This window comes from Ahaetulla prasina, chromosome 7 (genome assembly GCF_028640845.1).
Source record: "Ahaetulla prasina isolate Xishuangbanna chromosome 7, ASM2864084v1, whole genome shotgun sequence".
In the NCBI taxonomy this organism is placed as follows: domain Eukaryota; kingdom Metazoa; phylum Chordata; class Lepidosauria; order Squamata; family Colubridae; genus Ahaetulla; species Ahaetulla prasina.
In genome coordinates, this window is record NC_080545.1 from 65737872 (window position 1) to 65759557 (window position 21686).

The 21686-nt window shown below is 39.5% G+C and overlaps 1 protein-coding gene across 1 annotated transcript in view; it reads right to left on the minus strand.

Annotated features, from left to right (window-relative positions):
- Positions 1-7224: 7224 nt before the first annotated feature.
- The window catches only part of ACO2 (aconitase 2), a 36516-nt gene continuing 22054 nt past the window's right edge, over positions 7225-21686 (minus strand). Inside the window, exons 13-18 of the mRNA XM_058189668.1 lie at positions 21469-21591; positions 20615-20770; positions 17507-17698; positions 15656-15788; positions 9036-9157; positions 7225-7710 (exon numbers count right to left, since the gene is read on the minus strand). Coding sequence (XP_058045651.1) covers positions 7573-7710; positions 9036-9157; positions 15656-15788; positions 17507-17698; positions 20615-20770; positions 21469-21591 — 864 coding nt within the window. The 3' untranslated portion in view covers positions 7225-7572. The remainder of the gene's footprint in view (positions 7711-9035; positions 9158-15655; positions 15789-17506; positions 17699-20614; positions 20771-21468; positions 21592-21686) is intronic.

Genomic DNA, 21686 nt, shown 5'->3' on the forward strand with positions numbered 1-21686 from the left:
CGTGTGCAGTTTTCCCTGGGCCTTGAAGATGCTATTTCCCCATCCTTTCTTCTGCAATAAGAGTCATCTACCAGTCTGGTTAAATGAGTAGCCTGGCTAAGTGTGTGTGTGTGTGGGGGGAGAAGTGGGGAGGGAAATCGCCTTTGCCTTAAGCAACGAAGTATTTTGAGATGAGTTTGACTAGTAGAGTTTGACTCAGACAAGTTAGTGAATACATCCAGTTAAGGGTGAAATCCAGCAGGTTCTGACAGGTTCTGGAGAACCGGTAGCAGAAATTTTGAACAGTTTGGAGAACTGGTAGCAGAAATTTTGAGTAGTTCGAAGAACCAGCAAATACCACATCTGGCTGGCCCCTGAGTGGGGTGGGAATGGGGATTTTGCAGTATCCTTCCCCTGCCATGCCCACCAAGCCACACCACACCCACACAGAACCGGTAGTAAAAAAATATTTGGATTTCACTACTGCATCCAGTTTATACTGTACCAGCAACCCATGCCTCAGGAATATTTCTTACTGGGTAGGAAAGCGGAGGTGGATCTCACACATTTGCTAATAGCTGTACAAAAGAGAAGATGGCTTTATTAGGAACTGCATACTATATAAAGGTAAGAAATTAAAGAACCACTCAGGTGCTGACATTGCCTTTCCTACACAACCTTAAAAAGTGACAGATCCTGCCCTCTTTTGTGGCTGGTCAATAGGCCCAATTCCAGCCATGTCTGCTTATTTCCATAGTAAGAATTCTTGCCAGCTACTATTATGCATGTTCAGTGTCCACTAAGCAAAATAATGATGTCCACAAAGCTATCGTGGTTCTATTTGCCGAATATATTTAAAAAACCTAGTTAACAACCACCTACTACAAAAATGAATTCTGCAATTCTATTGTCACCTAATGGGGATGAGGACATTCTAAAAATTGGGACTTCACATGCATTTGCCTTTCTAACCCAATATGTTTTTCTGCAATCTTCTCAAATCTGACCTCTTGCAAAACAATCCAAGTTTATTGGGACTGTAATTTGCATCATCCCTCTTGCTGTGCTAGCTAGATGATACTGTTGTACTGTTGTAGAGTACCAGTTGTAAAGGAATCTGGCTACCTTGGCAGTAACTACCCAGGTAATAGGATAATTCTCTTTTAGAACTTTATCTTTTGGGAGGATGGGGCCTGGTGAGGCAAGTCTGATGAGGTTAGGGTTAGGGTTAGCAATAACCTTTGCAAAGAGTGATACCAAACTTTTTCAGCCTATTTTTTTCCTTTTTACACCAGCAGCAGTTAACATAAAAATATGTTTGTAACTAAACCTTGCAGAAGCTTAGTGGACCTACAGTGTTTTTGCATTTTTATGTATCAGGCACAGAGACTTATCCCCAAAGAAGGAAAAGGTTATAAATCATTGCTTTTGCCATAAAATTCAACTATGTAAATCTGAGTGATCTGGGAACAACAAATGAGTACAAAATTACATGTAGCCCAAGGGTTGCAAGTTCCCCACCTGTCCTAAATGGAAATAGTAGCAAAGTTAGCTTTTTCTGCATGCAAATCATGTGTTTGTTATGCCCCTTAGAGATAATAGGGGAAAGAACTGGGAAACTATTTTGGTTCATCTTTGAAGCATTCAAAATATAGAAACATCTAGACAAGAATTTTAAAATTCCATGTGGGGTCACTTCTCTATTATCTTAGAAGGACAAACTGTTTTCTGAATGAAATTGATGGTCTCCCAGGCTTCAGCGTATCTAGACAATTGCTTGTACAGATCAGTGTTTTTTCACATCTGTTATTAACATTTCTTTCCATGACTTTAGCTGGAGAAGATTGCCGGGTTCTGCATACACAAAAGAAGGCTATTCCATGTGCCAAGATGCTTCCATTCACAACAGATTGTATCTGAGACCTGAATATAAATCTCTTGCACTGAAGGAGGGGAGATTTTATACCAGTGAGCAGAATTTCTATCAAAAGAAATTAAGCAGTTCTTCCTTTTGTGTGGCTGAGGACTTGCTTCCTCCTTCTCTTTACTCCCCCCCACTTTTTCATAATAATTGAGAATTATGTATCAATCATATGAGGATTCAAAGTCTCCCCACCAAGATATAATTGATACCTTTTAATATTTGTTCAAGTTTATAGGCTAATGGTTGTTTCATTGTTGGAATTTAAATGTTATGTGGCTTTGTCCAAAAGGCATGCATTCCTACTTAACCTAGAGGAAAAAGAAGGAAAGAAGTGAGGAAGTTACTTATACATTAGGATTGAATATTCTCAGAAGAGAAAGTGATTTTTTGTTCAAAATAGTTATTTAAGTATTGTATAAACAAATAAATATGAATGTGCATAGAAATCTATGCATTAAAACATCTTTTTATCCTGGGTGCATGGCAAATTTTACCTAACGATGGTGTTATTAATAGAGAGGTCAGCACATTTCTAATTTGCTTCATTGTTTGGACCATTTTTACTCCATTCTGGTTTTTTTTACTAGAATAACCAACTAAAGAAAAATACAAATGTATGCCACCACATTAAAATAGCCCGACAATCTCAGCATTGATAAGCATTATGATTTAAAAAGTGGGGGAAGGAAATGCTACAAGACAATGTTAAAAACATTTATCATGTTGCTTATTACTTATTCTACTCCTAAGAGTTCCTAAACTGGATAATCGTGAAAATAATGAAAGCATATAAGATAAATATAAAGCTATATTAAAAATACTAGGAAAACTAAAAAAAACCAGATTTAAATGAGGTTAAACTGATGTAAAAGATATACTTGGGTAAATACACATGTTTTTATCATGTGGTAATTGAGAACAGGATAGAGAGTTGCTCTCAGAAATGTATACAGAAGCCCCAACCCAGTAGAGACTATGGATTGGCTCTAGCCATTTGGGAGACTTGTGGCTTTCAGAGACACAACTTTCTAGTTACCTGGATAGAGATCCTGCTGGTCAGTGTTCCTACTTCCACTGGGACTACTTTGAATTTTATTTTCCATATCCTCTCTAGTTTCTCCTTCAACCCCCGTATTCTCCAGCTTTTCATAGTCTTTCTTCCTGATGTTGCTGTTATCTGGCACCATTATATCTATCATCCCCCTTGTCTATTGTCCAGTGATATCCAGTATTTGCCTGTCTGTATGGATCTGGAAGTTCCACAGGATGTCTACAACCTTCTATAGAAACTCCCATCTGGACTTGGGAGAATCTAGTCCATACACTGTGTAGATGTTTCTGTACACATTGCCAGCTACTTGGCTGTTCAGTGTATGCTGTTCCTGCCTGAATCTTACACCCTGCTATTGTATGTTAGACTCCCTCTCAGGCCTTTCTGCATAGTTTGCACCTTGGATCCTGTCTAGTGTGGCAGACCCCTGCTTCTGGTGAATCTAGTCCTTAGTGCCTGTTCTTATGCTGCTATGATCAGCGCCTCACTGCTGTCTCTTTGTTAAGCCCTTTCTAGTTGTTCATAGAATTTCCCAGTCTACCGTCTTAGCTCGCTATCAATAGAACATCCCACACAGCAGCAGTCCCCAATCTTTTTGGCTGCACAGACCAGTGGTGGTACACCGGGGGGGGGGGAGGATGAGTTTGTGTGCTCAGCCTAATCCTGTGAATGAGCAAATGAAGCTTTGTACGCTCGTCCACTGCTTATGCAGCCTGGTTCCCAATGGGCAGTGGCCAGGTAACAGGCTGCAGTCCAGGGGTTGGGACCCCCTGGTACATAGGGTCTTTTTCTTACCATGGCACTTCCTCTGCTTCATCTTCCTCCCAGGTCTACTGCTGTCTCAACAGCTCATTTTACTTATGTATTCCTGGATGTTCTGGGTTTTGTCCAGGGCAGGGGCTTTGACACTCACCAGACTCTGCCTGCCATCCTTCTGGTTGATATACTGACTTTGGGAATTGGTAACACTACTGCTGGTAGTTCCAGCCCATCAGTCTTAACTACCTTCCCAATCTTAAATACCCTCTGGCTACACTTCTCCAGTCCAAATTACATCCCAGTGTCTTCACTGTAGATCCATGTCAAGTGGACCAGCAAGTCAATGATGTCACTTAGCAAACAACTTAATGTCATTCATGTAAAAAATAATATAAAAATGGGATTTGTTTTGTTGGCTCAAGATAGGCAGTATAGTATTTCTTTTCTAATATCACAGGATATAAATTTTGTTTTGTTCTTAAGAAAACAAAACATTTCTTGAGGGAAAAGATATAGAAGCAAGCAGTATGAAAGTAAACAGCCGTTTTATTATTTTCACAGTAGCAAGCATTTAAAGCAATTCTGACACATTCTGAAGGGATTAACATATGGGTTACCAATGTGCTGGCTTTTTAGTCTTGAACTTTCAGCAAAAGCTATGACAGGAAAGAAACTTGGTATTGTATTGCTACTAATCTCATTTTATTGATTGATTGATTGAATTTATATTGCCGCCTATTTGCCTATAACAACTCAAGGTGGCTTACAGAATATAAAACCACATTTAAAACAATAAAACTAATAAAAAGAATTAAATAAATTAATATAGTATAATAAAATCACCCCTCACCCTGGTGACAGCAGATCACACACGCCAGTTAATGGGTTCCATCCCACTCTGGGTTCCCCAGGCCCGCTGGCAGAATCGGGTCTTCAGCGCCTGGTTTGGACTAGTTTGAATCTCCTCAGTGTGCAAATAACATAAAACCAAAAATGAATGAGCCTCATATTGGCAATACAAGATTCCAGACTAGATTGCAAAGCAGCTGAAAAAGTTAACAGTACAAGTAGAATCCATTCAGCTTCCCTATCTTCATGTCTTGTTCTGTTCCTGTAAGCAAATGATTAAGAGTATTATATTTAGTTTGGTTAGGTGGGTAGCCTGTATTCTATTGTGCAAAATGAGCCATGTTTTATTGGAAACTATTGACAGATAACAGCTACATTTTTTTTTTGGTTTAGAACACAATGTTCTAACCAATGAGTTACATTTTTTTTTAAAAATCCAGCTTTCTCAACCAAGTTTTTGTATTAGGAAGAGGTTGTTGTTCCTATGTTGCTACATAGAAAAATCTTGTTTTTCCCTGGACATTGCATCTATCTTTAGGCAATGGTGTTTCTTGCCTTTTAAAGAACAAATATAGCAATGAAACAAAATACTAAAATCTGTTACAACAATCTTGTTTATGACTAGTTTTACATTTGTAATTAAAACTATTAGATATACATGCTGTGGAATTGTAGTTTTTCACTACACAACTTGTAATTCATACTTCATTAGTATGATAAGCGTAGCCAAGAGTGTCTGCAATTCTTACATCCCACTTACAAAGACTGGTACCTTTCAAGCAGAGGTAGATACATTTTAGAGGAAAAATGGGAAGCAGTTTCATAAATGCCAAAATACCTCTGTTCCGGGGTACTTATCTTCATTTGTTTTTGAAGATGAACTTATTTTTGTTCAGTGCTCATGTCACTGTGCTCTATTTTTCAGGGGGGGAAAAGTCTCATGCACAATACTGTGAAGCAGGAAATAGCACTAATTTCTAACATCGATACAAATATTATGAGAGCCAAATTGATCAAATGGCTAAGGCACCAAGCATGTAAGTATTATGAAACCAAGTTTGGTCTAGTTATTAAGGCCCCAAACTAGAAACCATGAGTTTGTGAGCCCTAGTCCTGCTTTAGGCATGAAAGTCAGCTGGGTGATTTTCAGTCAGTCACTTTCTTGTAACCCAACTCATCTCAAAGCTTTGTTGCTATGGAGAAAATAGGAGGAAGAAAGAGTATTAGGTATGTTTGTTTGCCTTGAATTATTTATAAAAATAATAAAAGCAGGGTAAAAATATCTAAATATTTTCAGTTTGGTTTCGACATTTTCATATGGCTTGTCGGTTACAGTGGTACCTTTCCCTGCATAAGTGTAATAAAATATGTTGTTTAGCTTATCCATAATTCATCAGCTTGGATAGTTAAGTATTCCAGGCCTCTAGAAATTTAGGGGATGACTATGTTTAATAATTTTGATCACTTGAAAAGCTGTAATTTTCAAGAACTAAGTACTACAGCAAACTGTATCAGAGCAGGACTCAGTGATTTCAGGAAGATGTAATAGCATTTTAATTAATATTCATAGCATGGCTCACTACTGAGAAATATGATAAGCTGCTTTCATTACATAAAAATGTATTCTATGTCAAAAATTAGTTTTGGGAATATTCTCTAAAACCGCTTATGTTGATGTAAAAATAGGAAGGTGCTGACAACTTAAGACATGCAGATTGAATAAAAAAATGCCTTCAAACTATTCTGTGAAAGGTATAGGTCATTCCAGAATGATCCCAAAACATTAGTATTTGTTGTATAGGAAACAGATGATACGAAAAGCAGCTGAACTCTGAATCAATGCTATTGATATTTTGGAAATAATTTATAGAGTTCTGGCTATAAACCAATCATTTGATAATCTGTTTATATTTGATTAATAATCCCCATCATCCACAGTTCTTGATCATCCTGGCTGAATGTGATGGGAATTGAAATATATCTGAAAGACACCAAGTGAATACCACTACATGAGTGTGTTTTAATATGAAATCATTTCACACTATGTTTTTAAAAGAGTCACTTAAACGCAATCAGGAAGCATGAGAGGTGGCAGGCTCCTAGCATCATTAAGACATCTTTTTGTGAACTAATCTATTTCTCAATAGGAAACAAAAAACTACAATAACCACAACAGAACTATACTTAAAATATATAATTATTGAATTCCAAGTTGTGTCATAAACATCAGTATGTTTATGTAACATACTAGTAAACAGCATTATAAGCAGTCACAACTAAAATTATTTTCAATTTTTAGTGCTTCTTTTAAAAGTAAGACATAGGGATGGGATGGGTAAGAACATTATAAAAGAAGAGAAGTGAGTCATTTAGAGCTGAAGACACAGGTAGAAATTTCTGTTAAATGGGAAAAGATCTACTTGATATATGGAAATATCAATATGCTGTCAGTTTCATAGTGTAGCAGAAATAATTCATAGATCAGGATGTTTACTGAAACTCTTTAAGACAAATAAGGTTGTAATCAAAATTACATGATTCCAGGTGCATACATATTATTTATGGCACTTGTATTGCTAAGTTTTCAAACAATGCACTCTCAATTTTTAGTACACTCATTCCTCACAAACTTGAACAAAGTGCTACTAGGGACACTCAGAAATCAGGTATGTCAGTTACAATTTTATTTTCCACAAGAGCAATAATCATCTAATTTTTCATTCTTTCGTCATCACTGAAATTACTGGGCAAGAAAATAATTGAAAAATAAATATGAAGCAATATTAGACAACCGAAATGCATTAAAAACAGGCAGCTATGAAAGATAGAACTGTATAATGGAAAAAAGAAAAGAAAGAAAATACTTTTATTGGTGTAGGCAAGTGAATTGAAATGAATAGGAAGCTAAAGTTACATTTGATCACATTACATTTATTCTCAAGAATTGTCGTGGAATTGCACTTTAATGGAGATTACTCATCAAGTCCACTGATACATTATGTGCGTAGATTCAGTGCTTCTGTAGCTCTTTCATTCTGTTGAGTGCGCTACCAGCTTTGAACCACTCAATCTGAGTCTCATTGAAGGTGTGGTTCAATATTATTGTTTCTTGGCTCCCATTAGGATGTTTAATGATGCATTTCAGGGGCTGTTGGAGAAATTGGAGAAATATATATATATATATATGTTTGGACTTCCCATCATAAGTATGCATTTTGTTAAATCATTATTAACTCTGGTGGTTTTTAGACATCTGATATCCTCTAAAACATTTACCACAAGAACTTGGGAATATTTAGTTTCTGAATTTAAGGGTCTACATAATATGCCATGATTTACTCCCTCATTTGATCATTTATCTAATCTTACCAAATATTGAATACAAAATATGCAAAGATCCAGGTATTGTACTAGATTTGGCAGAACACAGCATTTCCCCTAAGTAAGCCTCTTAAATTCAATATTCTACTTTAACCCATTAATGTTAAGACATACCAGCCAAGAAATGCTGCTCTCCCCCATTTTAATATCCCTGCAATGCTTCAAATCTCAATAGTGCTTTGAAATGCTCCGGCATCAAGGCTGAAGAAGCTTAGAGAAGCACCACCTCCAAGTGGGTGTAGCTTCTTCAGCATATGAAGCATTGGCAAATATTCAGTTTCTACTCTCAACACTGGATTTGGAAAAAAAAATACATTCTTCCCCAAAATACAATATGTATTCTTTAAATTCATGTATAACAAAATACATTGTAGAAAGAAGAAAAAACACAGCTACTAGAGTGAAGAAACACTAGCTACCATATATGATAAACCAACCTGTACATTTTGTCTATTTCTAAATACACTAGGGATATGCAAAGCAGTTTATTTTGTTTCAAACATGAAATTTCACAAAATTTAAAAATGTTCCATTTTGAATATAAAACTGCTTCTGAGGTGTTTCAAGCCCCAAACAGTCTCGATACCTGTTCCAAGCCTGAGGTACTTCCACAATGCATGGAATAGCTTGTCTTGAACTCAAAACACCAGTTTTCTACTCTCAACAATAAAATTTTATCTTCCAAATGTTTTGTACACTCTTCTAATTTCCTGTAGATTTGAATATTTCTGAGAATTCAAGTGTATTCTCAGTATGGTTGTAATATTATTATTTATTCTTATTATCTTCTATACTCTCTCTTTTATTGGTATTATTATGATTATCATTATTCTATTGCTTTGCGTGTACACTAAGAGCTGCTGCACTGGAGACAAATTCCTAGTATATCTAATCACACTTGACCAAATAATATATTCAGTTTCATTTGACATAAGTTGTATTTTTAATATGTAAAGTTCAGCAAAAAGTATTAATGTATTTTCAAATACACTGTTGCATGTATCAGAACCCTGAAATACAGTAGTTCATGATAAAGAAGGTGCAAGAAAATGAGATGGAGAAGGAGTAGGGCTGAGAGCTGAGACCATTTACCTTTCCGGGGGCAAAATCTTTTAGACCCACAATGCTTAGCTTGTCCACAGGGTGGATCTTGTCATAATCAGCTGGATCAGCAAATGTTAGTGGCAAGAGTCCTTGCTTCTTCAAATTGGTTTCTGGTAAAAGATTTAAATTTAATATATTAGAATGTGCATTCCAGTAGACTATTGCCAAGAGCAAAACCTCAATGCTATTTGTGCATTTTGCAATATGCCTTGCATCTCATCGTCACAAGTACCTTCAAATATTTATGAAATTGATTGCTTAGCATCCTATCTATATTCCTTCAGCCTTGCATATGTATCTAATTTTGTTAAGCTGATAGGAATGGTAGTTGTACTTACCACAAAGTAACATTTAGTTCACTGAAAGATGAAATTGATAGGAAATTAACTCCACCTCTTCAATGGCAGTTCAAAATCTTTTTCCTGCCATGTGCAGAAAACTCCATTCTTTCAATTGTATGCACTGACTTAATTTGAGTATTGCTCAAATTCTTTATTGCATAATTCAAAATAAAATATTTTTTGCCTCCAGCCAAAACAAAAAAAAAAGGAAAATGTAACATTAAGCACAATCAAGTAATCTCCACACCTGAAAAGTATTTTGAGGTATAGTCTTAGGCCCTGCGCATATTTAGTTTATGCCAGGTTTATTCTCTGGGATGAGAAGAATCTGAGAAGAAATGGGGGAGCACTCACTCAGCTTCTGAAGTAGGTAAAATGAGAACCCACATTGTTGGGGACAATATGCTGACTTTGTAAACAACTTAGAGAGGGCTCTAAGTGCTATTGCTATTACAATCATTTGTGTTTGGTTGAACATATAATTCTTGGGCATAAAAGCAGACATCCCATCTTACCACCAGTTTGCTTTGGAGTACAGTACATATAGATCCTCTTTCACTGGACAACCCTTAGTTCCCTAACAGTCTTAACCAGCATTAGTACTATCAAACGATTGCCATCAACAGAAGTATTAACAGGCTGTGTACTTTACTAAGGTATTTCTAAAAATTGCTAAAATGAGATTTTAAAGGCTAGCTCAGTGGTTCCCAACTTTTTTTTGGCCATGCCCTACCTAAGCATCTCTAAAATTCTGATACCTTCCCCGGTGACATATAATTCTTACTAATCAAAAAGTGAACTCCTACTCACGCAGAGGAAGCCTAAAAGGCCATTAATTAGGTTTAAACAAGGTTCCAATTGCCCCCATTAAAAATCAAATTGCCCCCCTGTGGGGCGTGGGGCCCACACTGGGAACTACTGGGCTAGATGGTTGAGGAATCCAGAAGGAAATAAAGATCACAATGAGAGAAGAGCATTTGAATTTACTAATACAAAATGGAACAAAATACTTCAACATACTGAAGAAAAATTGTGAAAAATGGATCCAGAAACTAATTTTTTAAATGTCTGACGTTATGGATAGGCTTTGTTTGGAATAATATGAAAGGACATTATACTGGATATACAAATGAAACTGGATGATATCTTTCTACCTCCTTGTTTGATTGGTTGTCTTGGGGTTGATGCTTGGGATTAGATCCTAAAGATTGGTCACCCTCTCCCCCCACTCAGTTTTATTTAAAGTCCTTTGGATAAACTGAGCCAGTCATTTTCCAAATACATTCTTCCCGGTTATTGTGAGGTACAGCCCATGTCTTACCAGAAGCCCTTCATGTAGAGCAGAGGTAGTCAACCTAGTCCCTACCGCCCACTAGTGGGCATTCCAGCTTTCATGGTGGGCGGTAGGGGTTTTGTTCGATACTGAAGCACTTTCCTTTTTTTTTTAATTTAATTGACTTTTTTTAAAAAATTCATAGCATTTAACCATTTTGTTAGAATTTGTAACTAATTAGATCAGTGGTAGTCAACCTGGTCCCTACCGCCCACTAGTGGCGTTCCAGCTTTCATGGTGGGCGGTAGGGGTTTTGTCCGATACTGAAGCACTTTCCTTTTTTTTAAATTTAATTGACTTTTTAAAAAAAATTCATAGCATTATTTAAAAACATTTTCATTAGGTTTTCATAAAATTTCCTGTGACAATTTAAATTTCTGAAAATATACTATTTGTATCGCCCATACATAAGTTTAGTTCACGTTACATAAGTGAAACTAAATGGTGCTATAGTGCAATCGCAAACAAAAGAGCCTCATCCCAGATTAGCTCGCGCATCTCCCCCCACACCACCCAGCTGTAACAGACAAGTAGAGCTGGTAGCTGGCGCCCTTCCCCCAAACCCAATCCACAATGCGCAAGAGGCATGCGCACACGACGAGACACAGTGCATTACTGTGGGTGGGCAGTTAGAAAATTTTATTACTAACAGAGATACAAAAGTGGGCGGTAAGTATAAATAAATTAATAGATGTTTTAATAGATTTTTTAAGGGGAGTTTTAATGGGGATTTTAAGGGTTGGGGGGGGGAGGGTGGAGATGGGGGGGGGAAACCCATTGGGGTGGGAGGGAGGGTATGTCCAGTCCCAGTGCGTGCTCACGGCTTTATTTCATTGGGTCCGAAGACAGGGGGGAAGGGGGATATTCAGAGCGTAGAGTGTCATTCCATCTGTACGGTAAGTGGGAGAGGCAGATATGGCGGAGGCAAGGGGTCGCATCGTCCCCTGGGAGCACGTGCTCGATGTTTAAAGGCAATCACGTGCTCCGGCCCCTCAGTCCTTACCCGTTCCCCGGATAGCCAAGATCCTCAGAGCTTGGGTCTTGACTGATGCTGTGCAATGCCGGTCCGTGGTAAATAAGGCCCCTTGATTTACGATCTTATACAGAGGGAGTCCGCGGACATTACGGGCATTACGGAGACCTGGTTGGACACAGAGGGGGGTGTTCCCCTGGTTGAACTGTGCCCTCCAGGTTTCCGTGCATTTCATCAGCCGAGGGCCCAAGGTAGGGGTGGGGGGGTGGCGGTTGTGATTAGAGAAAGTCTAGAGCCGAGGGAGTCCACTGTGCCTCAGATAGCTGGTTGTGAATCCCTCCTTGTGAAGTGGGGCCATAGGAATCAGATGGGTCTGTTGATCGCGTACCTGGCTCCTTGCTGCTTGACTACAGCCCTGCCTGAGCTGCTGGAGGTGCTTGCCGGGGTGGCAGTTGAGACTCCCAGACTTTTGGTCATGGGGGACTTCAACTTGCCATCGGCTGGCTTGTCATCAACGGTAGCTCAGGAGTTCCTGGCTTCCATGACGGCCATGGACCTGATTCAAGTAACTGATGGCCCCACACACACCGGGGGAGGCACACTAGATCTGATTTTTATCTCTGGACAGTGGATTAATGATCTGGTATTAGGAGATTTAATGACGGAACCGGTGTCATGGTCGGATCATTTTCTCCTTCGCCTGGACTTTCAGACCGCCGCTCACCACCGCAGGGAGACGGAGCCAATGCGTTGGTTCCGTCCCAGGCGCCTGATGGACCCTGAGATGTTCCGGACGGAGCTTGGGCCGTTCCCTGAGGATCTTGCCCACGGCACGACTGAAGAACCAGTTGCGGCCTGGGAGCGGGCCGCGACGGGGGCTTTGGACCGTGTCGTGCCTTTGCGGCCTCTGACCCGGCGCAGATATCACTTGGCTCCTTGGTTCTCTGAGGAGCTGAGGGAGATGAAACGCCGGAGAAGACGCCTAGAGAGTACCTGGAGGTCTAGCCGTTCCGAGGCTGATCGGACACTAGTGAGATCTTTTACTAAGACCTACCTAGTGGCAATGAGGGAGGCGAAACTTTCCTACGTTTCCACCCTCATTGCATCGGCAGATAACCGCCCGGCCGCCCTGTTCCGGGTGACTCGCTCCCTCCTTCATCAGGAGGGGCGGGATGATCCCCTACAGGGACGTGTTGAGGAGTTTAACGGTTATCTATACGATAAAATCGTTCAGCTTCGGGATAGTCTAGACCAAAATTGCGATGATCCAAATGGGATGGCAGAGGCACGTCTTGTTGAGGTTATTTGGGATGAGTTTGAGACTGTGGCTCTCGAGGATGTGGACAGGTTACTGGGGAGGCTACATGCGACCACATGTTTACTGGACCCGTGTCCTTCCTGGCTGGTGCTGGCTACTCAGGAAGTGACACGAGGCTGGCTCTGGGGAATTATAAATGCTTCATTGATGGAAGGGGTTTTCCCCGCTGCTTTGAAAGAGGCAGTGGTGAGACCCCTCCTCAAGAAGCCTTCCCTGGACCCAGCTATTTTGGGAAATTATCTCCTGTCTCCAACCTTCGCTTTGTGGCGAAGGTTGTAGAGAGTGTGGTTGCATGGCAGCTTCCCCGGTACCTGGATGAAGCTGTCTATCTAGACCCGTTCAGTCCGGCTTCGGGCGGTCACAATCTGGAGACAGCTTTGGTCGCGTTGGTAGATGACCTCTGGAGGGCCAGGGATAGGGGTTGTTCCTCTGCCCTGGTCCTATTAGATCTCTCAGCGGCGTTTGATACCATCGACCATGGTATCTTGCTGCACCGGTTGGAGGGGTTGGGAATGGGAGGCACCGTTTATCGGTGGTTCTCCTCCTATCTCTCTGACCGGTCGCAGACGGTGTTGACGGGGGCAGAGGTCGACCGCGAGGCACCTTACTTGTGGGGTGCCTCAGGGGTCGATTCTCTTGCCCCTCCTGTTCAACATCTACATGAAGCCGCTGGGTGAGGTCATCAGTGGTTTCGGGTGAGTTATCATCTGTACACTGATGATACTCAGCTGTACTTTCCACCCGAACCACCCCAACGGTTGTCAAGTGCTGTCCCGGTGCTGGAAGCTGTATGGGTCTGGATGGGGAGAAACAGACTCAACCTCAATCCCCCCAAGACGGAGTGGCTGTGGATGCCGGCACCCCGGTACAGTCAGCTGCAGCCGCAGCTGGCTGTGGGGGGCGAGTTATTGGCCCCAACGGAGAGGTGCGCAACTTGGGTGTCCTCTTGGATGGGCGACTGTCGTTTGACGATCATTTGGCGGCCGTCTCAAGAGGGCCTTCCACCAAGTGCGCTTGGTGTGCCAGTTGCGCCCCTTTCTTGACCGGGATGCCTTATGCACGGTCACTCATGCCCTTGTCACTTCCCGCTTGGACTATTGCAATGCTCTCTACATGGGGCTGCCCTTGAAGTGCACCCGGAGGCTGCAGTTAGTCCAGAATGCAGCTGCGCGGGTAATAGTGGGGGCAACTCGTTGCTCCCATGTAACACCAATCCTGCGCAGCTTGCACTGGCTTCCTGTGGTCTTTCGGGTGCGCTTCAAGATTTTGGTTACCACCTTTAAAGCGCTCCATGGCTTAGGACCCGGGTACTTACGGGACCGCCTGCTGTTACCTTGTGCCTCCCACCGACCCGTACGCTCACACAGAGAGGGCCTTCTCAGGGTGCCGTCCGCCAAGCAATGTCGGCTGGCGGCCCCAGGAAGGGCCTTCTCTGTTGGAGCTCCTACGCTCTGGAATGAACTTCCCCCCGGTTTACGTCAATTGCCTGATCTTCGGACCTTTCGGCGTGAGCTGAAAACGCACCTATTTATTCAAGCGGGACTAGATTGAAATTTTATTGGGGTATTTATGTTTTAAGATTTTAAATGGTTTTAAAATTTCGGCCACATTATAATATTTCTTTTTAACCTCTTTTTAATGTTTATATATTGAATTTTTACTTGGCTGTACACCGCCCTGAGTCCTCCGGGAGAAGGGCGGTATAAAAATCGAAATAAATAAATAAATAAATAAATAAATAAATAAATAAAAAGGTTAACTACTCCTGATGTAGATAATGCAGACCATGGTCTAAGAATCCAAAGTTCTCTTGATGGCACCATCTCCTAAACCAGTGGTTTATTTCTAAAATTATTTGTTCCCTCATTGGATGTTGATTTTTCATTAGAAGTACCAATGAAAACATTACCTGTGCTTCTAACTCCTTAAATTTCTTGCTGATCTGCTCATAGTTTCTTGATATTGTTTTCAGGGTCATTGTCATGTCATTCATCCTCACATGAATGAGCAGAAAGGGATAGTAATCTGTGGGCTTGATTATTTTAGTAAGGCTCTCAGCCACATCTTTGATTTTGCTGCAGGGAGACAACATATCTCCCTAGAATGATTGATGAGTCTACAGACTGCTGATTCTGGTTCCCTGAAAGTGAATCTCCTACTATTTACCAACACTCCCTTTTTTTTCCTTGGGAAAGTCTGGGCTACATTTCTTCCTGTCACAGGAACACTTGATGATGTCCCTTCTCAAGGTATCTGCATGCTTTCTTTAAGGAGGGAGATACAAAATCAATTGCTTAGCTCCAGTGGGACTGCATTGAATTGGGCTAAACTAGGCAGCAGGTAGAAGTATTGACAGCAAATCAATACTTATCAATTTTAACAGTATATACGCCTAAATTTTTTTTATCATATTTAAGTTGTTACATTTATACTACAATTAATAATCTCATTCTTACTTGGTCTTGAGTTTTATTAGATTTATTAGATTTTATTAACATTGCTTTTTCTCTATCTCCAACAATTGCCTGAAGATATACAAGAAAGTCAAACTAAATATGAGTGCTATTATTCTGGTGAGCAAAATATATTATATATCTAATAGCCTTCTAGCAGCAGTTGTTTTGCAGAAAGTGGTGGTCTTACCATGAATCCTGGCAAAACTCTTGACAATAATGGCCCTTCCTCCTAGATGTCGCGGCTCCAACGCTGCATGTTCCCGACTTGAGCCTTCCCCGTAGTTTTCATCTCCAATAACAACCCATTTAACATTGTGTTTCTGAAACAAACAAAATATTTAATCATTAGTATAAATACATAAATTATGTCAGGAAGCAAAGCAAAAGCTAAGACTGTTACTCTATTTTTCTCTGAAAAAAATGGTAACAACAATGAATGGTTGTATCTGAAAACTTACTTGAGAGCTATGAAAATGGGAAAAACATCAAGTTGTAAAACGTTGGAGGAAGACTAGTAACTGGTAAATTTCCAAAAAATTATAAGTTGTCTTTCAAAAAGTATTATGTTGCCATCAGGGAAAGTATATGATACTGGTATATATTTCTTTTAAGCCTGTTTTTCCTCTCTCACAAAGCCATCAAGATAGAACTACCCAAAATGGAGGGGTGAAATGCACCCGGTTCGGACCGGATCGCTTGATTCAGCAGCGATGGCGGCAGGTAATTCAGAGAACCGGTAGCAAAAATTCCTGCCCCCCCCCAGCTGAGTCACGTGATCATCAGAGGGTGTTTTTTTTTTACTTTTAAAAGCATTTTTTCTTTGGTTGAAAAAATGCTTTTAAAAGTAAAAAAAAAGCCTCTGATGATCACGTGGCTCAGCTGGGATCGTCAGAACCCTTTAAAAGCATTTTTTCTATAACTTCTTTGGCCGAAGAGGTTGTAAAAAAAAAGCTTTTAAATCCTCTGGCAAGCCCAGCTGAATTGCCCGATCGCCAAAACCTTTTAAAAGCATTTTTTACAATCTCTTCGGCTGAATAGGTTGTAGAAAGAATGCCTTTAAAAGTTAAAAAGAAAAAAGAAAGACCACGCCCACTCAATCACATTACCCCCCCCACACACACACACACACCAAGCCACGCCCACAGAACCGGTAGTAACAAATTTTACATTTCACCCCTGCCACAATGGTCTGTGAAGTTATACAGAATGCCATCTGAATACCAGGATTGGGCAACCTCTGGCTGATATTTCAGCAATACCTTGGCCCTCTTGCAAAACTCTGCCCAAATATTCAAAGAAAGGCAGTATATGGAGCTTCCTCTACCTCTTCCATTTCTCAGACAAAGCTATTGGGTACTTAGGCTGCAAAGGCCTGGCACTAAAAGAACCATCCTCAACCTCCAACCCTTTGGTGCAGGACCTTTCCAGACAGCAGCATACGTAGAGGATTTCACCCTATCCCCTAACACATCTGGCCTGCAGGAGAACACCTTGAGAGGCTCTTGTGTCAGATTTTGTTTTCAGCTTCCTAGCATCCTAAGAATAAATAAGTAGTGGCAATGATTTATTTAATGTAAACACCAAGGAAAGACATTTTCATTCTCAACTTTGAATGCATTTAAATGTTTATACCTGTTATCTTGTGTCAGTTACTCTACTGAAGTGAGCAAAAGTGTAACTAAGGAAAACATAAACATAATAACAAAGTGTTCACAGTTAAGAGAAGGGGCAGATAAGTTCTCATACTGAGTTAGACCCAATTTAATATTTTCTATTTTAAGTGACAGTTATTCTAGGTTTTCTGACATAGCTCTTTCCCAGTGTTTCGAAGAGCCATCTAAAAAACAGAGAAATTCTAATGACTGTCAATGTCTCAGATCTACCCAGAATATTCACTATTTTTAGTTATGGACTTCTGTTCTGAGCACATGATCTCTGGCTCCTCACAGCATTTGAATGGCTGTAATGAAAAACAGTCTCTTTCTGCTGCTACACACATACAACGTACCTAAAATACAATTAAATTTCATAGCCTTACCTTGTAGTAACGGGCTGTGTCAGGAACAGGTCCAAACTCCTGCGTTAATGCATTTCTAACTGAGTTGGCCTTGTCATTTTCAATATTTATAGCTCCAATCAATAGATTGTTTGAAATGTTGTCCAGGTGCCCACGGAATTTGAGCCAGGGGCCTGCTGCTGAAATGTGGTCAGTTGTACATTTTCCTTTTACCTGAATGCAAGATAATTACAGACATTCAGTCTGCATAAAAAGAGTATTACAACAGCATTAAGCAATTTATTTATTTTAAATAAATAAACAAACAAATAAATAAATAGACAACATTTATTTTACCCTATGGATCATTACCTTGTAGCATGAAGCAGCTTGCGCATCCCAAGGAAGCTCTGAGCTATACCATTGGGAGTATACATTTCCAGAAGGGTCATCCATTCATCCATGACAGGCAGGTTATAGACAAGGGATCAAACTAAATATGATCCACTGGAGAAGGAAATGCAACCCCCTCCAGTATTCTGCCAAGAAAACCAAATGGATATTCACAACCAAGACAATGTAAACATGATATGGAAGATGAGCCCACAACAAGCTACTGAGGAAGACCAGAAGGCAAGTACGAGTAGCAATTATGAAAGCCAAAAGAATGTGTAGTTGCTGGTGTGCCAGAGACAAAAAGAAAGTTCTTTGCTGTAAACATATATAAATAAAAAACCCACTAGTATGCAGAATGTAGAACCGTGAACAGACAAACATGATGTCAGAGCAGGAACTCAAGATTCAACACTGATATTCAGGGACTCAAACTGAAGCAGATGGGAATGGGTCACTTCACATTAGAAGAACACCTGATCTTCTACAATGGACAAAGGAAAAAAACAGAGAAGAAATGGAGCAGCTACTGTTATTAATAAAAGGTTGTCAGAGTCAGTGCTCAGATACAACCCCCATAAAATGACAAAATACTATCAGTTTACATCCAAGGCAAACCAACCAGCATTATAGTGGATCAAGTCTATATTCTGACCACATATGCACAGGAAGTAAAAACCGGATGATTCTATGGTAACTTGAAATGCTTTCTTGATGCAACACCGTAATGGACACTCCTTACAGGTACACCGGAATACTAACGTTGGAATTGAAATAGCATTTGGACTAATGGGAAAATGTGGTCTTCGTATAGAAACTGAAGCAGGAAATTTAGTAATAGATTTATTTCAAGACAATTAGACGTTTGCCTTCTTTCAAGAACATACAATACAACTTTACATATGGATATCACTGGATGACAAATGCCTACATCGAATTGACTATGTAAGACACCAGACTAGAACTCATGAGATTCTGACTTCTAAACCCACTTTAGGCATGAAAGCTGGGTGGGTGACTTTGGGCCACTCTGTCTCTCTCAGCCTAATCCATCTCATGGAGTTGTTGTTGTGAGGACAACAGGAGGAGAAAGGAATATTAGGTATGCTTGCTGCCTTGAATTATTTATAAAAATAAGTGTGGGATAGAACCAAATGCATAATCTGCAAGTACTACTGTATTCAATCAGCAAAAAAAGAAGATATGTTGCTGTCTTAGGCTATAAACTTCCATTTGCAAAACTTAAATTAATGAAAATAAACAGAGTCATATCAATGAGATAAGACCCAAGTAATATTCAATATGATTGTAGGGTGAAGATGAAGTAGATTTAAATGGTTAGATTAGATAAATAAGAATGTCTGAAGAACACTAGACTGAAATTGTGGAATCAGTAAAGATGAAGCAAACAAAAATATCCTGTAAAAGAAGAAAATGAAGTTGCTGTCTGCTGACTTATTGCAAATAGGACATATTTTCAATGCTGAGGAAAGACAGAAAGCAAAAGATGACAGAAATAGAAGAAAAATTGTCCAACTGAATTCCAGAAAACAAGAAGAATCAAGAAGTTAAACCTCAATAAGCAATGCATTGAAACTAAGGATAACAATCAAATGGGAAAGGCAAGTGATTTAACCTTTTATGCAATGGTTAGTGATTAGGAAAGGCAAAAGCTCAACTGAAAAAACAAAGATGGCATAAATATATGGAAAATAAGAAAGCAAATAGTAAATATAAGAAAAAAATAGCATTAGCAATAAACTTATATGCTTCAGAGCCCTCTCTAAGTGGTTTACAGAGTCAGCATATTTTCCCCAACAATCTGGGTCCTCATTTTACCGACCTTGGAAGGATGGAAGGCTGAGTCAACCTTGAGCCGTTCAGAATTGAACTTCTGGAGTGAACAATGAGTTAGCCTGCAGTACTGCATTCTAACCACTGTGCCATTACAGCTCCCCAAATTGATGATGCAAAGACTTATTCAATTAGTTAAAGCAGTGGAAATTGAAGATAAATGGCCCTAAAAATATCACTCTACATAGAACTTCAGTAGTTAATTAACATCCAGCTGAATTGCTTAAAATTTTGCAAGATACTGCAATCAAAGTGGTACTTGCAATTTGCAAGTAAATATGGAAAACATAGCAGCGCCCAAGGCACCTGAAAGAATAAATTTATATTTCAATTCCAGAAAAGAGCAGTGCTAAGCCATGTTCCAACCACAAAACAACTATACTTATCTCAGATACAAGTAAGATAATGTTTTAAGATTTTACAGTTCAGCCTGGAACAGGAAGTGCCAGATGTACAAGGTAGATTCAGAAGAGAAAGGGATACAGAAGAGAAAGATCACATGGCAAACATTCTGTAAATAATGGAAAAGGTAAGAAACTTCAAAAAAAGATTTTACTTCATTGTTATATAGTCCATAACAAATTGCATACAACCTTGGATATACCGGTAATCAAGTATTGTGTTATGTATTATGATATGTGTGGATGTGTTATGACATAGAAGCAACAGTTTGAAAGAAATATAGATCAACTCTACGATTCAAAATTGGGAAGGAGAGCAAAGTTGTATGCTGTCACTACATAATTCGAGCAATACTTATTTATTTATTAGTTACTTAAGTTATTTTTGTTCTTTGCATTAGAAATTATGAAAGTTTCATAAACTATATGAAAGTTTAGCTATTATCAAATAATCACACAAAACAAAACTCTTCAGATTTATCTGTTTGCCTCCAGTTCTTACCTTTATGAGGACCAACATATCTTCCAGGTCCTTGCCATTCCACTTGTCAAAGGGCTCAAGCAGTTGCAAACGCTGGCTAGTGGGGCTCACATCCACATGTTGGCTACTACCATCCTTTGGAGGATACTGATAGGTATCCTGGCCTGGATCAAATTCCTAATAGAAAGTAGGAAAAAGTGACTGGAAAGAGGAAAGGAATATTATTTAGGAAGGAAAGGCAAACACTATATGTTGGATGCACACTGTGTCTTGTGTATATCCATAAGCCAAATAAACTTTTATCACTTGAATCATTTTGCTCTAGCATCCTCAAGTATTGTTTGACTCAAATAATTTTCCTTTCTCCTTCCCTTTATTGAAAGCTTAAATTAGTACTCTTCACCTATTTCACTTCAATGTACTACCATTGTTCATGGGGATTACAACCTATAAGGAGTATTTTGTGTTTTATACAGCTGTACTTAAGCTATGTACTGTGCTACATAGTTAGCCTACCAACAAACAAACAAAATTATATTGCCACACATCTAGTTAATGGAACTCTGTAGGGTAGCCAGAAAATAAAAAAACATAAACAATCAAACTACATTAAAAGAATCAAACTGATGCTCTTAAAAATAATTCCTTCCCAATACACCATATACACATATGTATGTGTACACCACCCATATATACACATCTCCATTAAAGTCCTCATACCAGTGCCTGGGTGAAAAGCCAGGTTTATAACTTTTCCAAAAGCCAACAGGGTCGTAACCATCCAAATCACTGGAAGGAGGCTGTTCATTAGGCAATCACCATGACAGAGAAGACATGCTTCCTAGAATTTCTGAAGATTAAAAAAAAATAAGTACCAATTTTGGCAACTCATCAGCATCAGGTGGCTCAAGCTTAAACTTCTTTCCATCTGCTCCTGTTAGAAAGTCAACCTCCGGATTAAACTTCAGAGTGCCAGCAAGTGCCAGGGCTGTTACTATCTGGAAAAGGCAATCCATTATGAGTAAAAAAGGTTCTCTCATTTCTGTCTTACTTGCAAGTAATAGCATACTAAGTATTTTTGTAACCATCATTG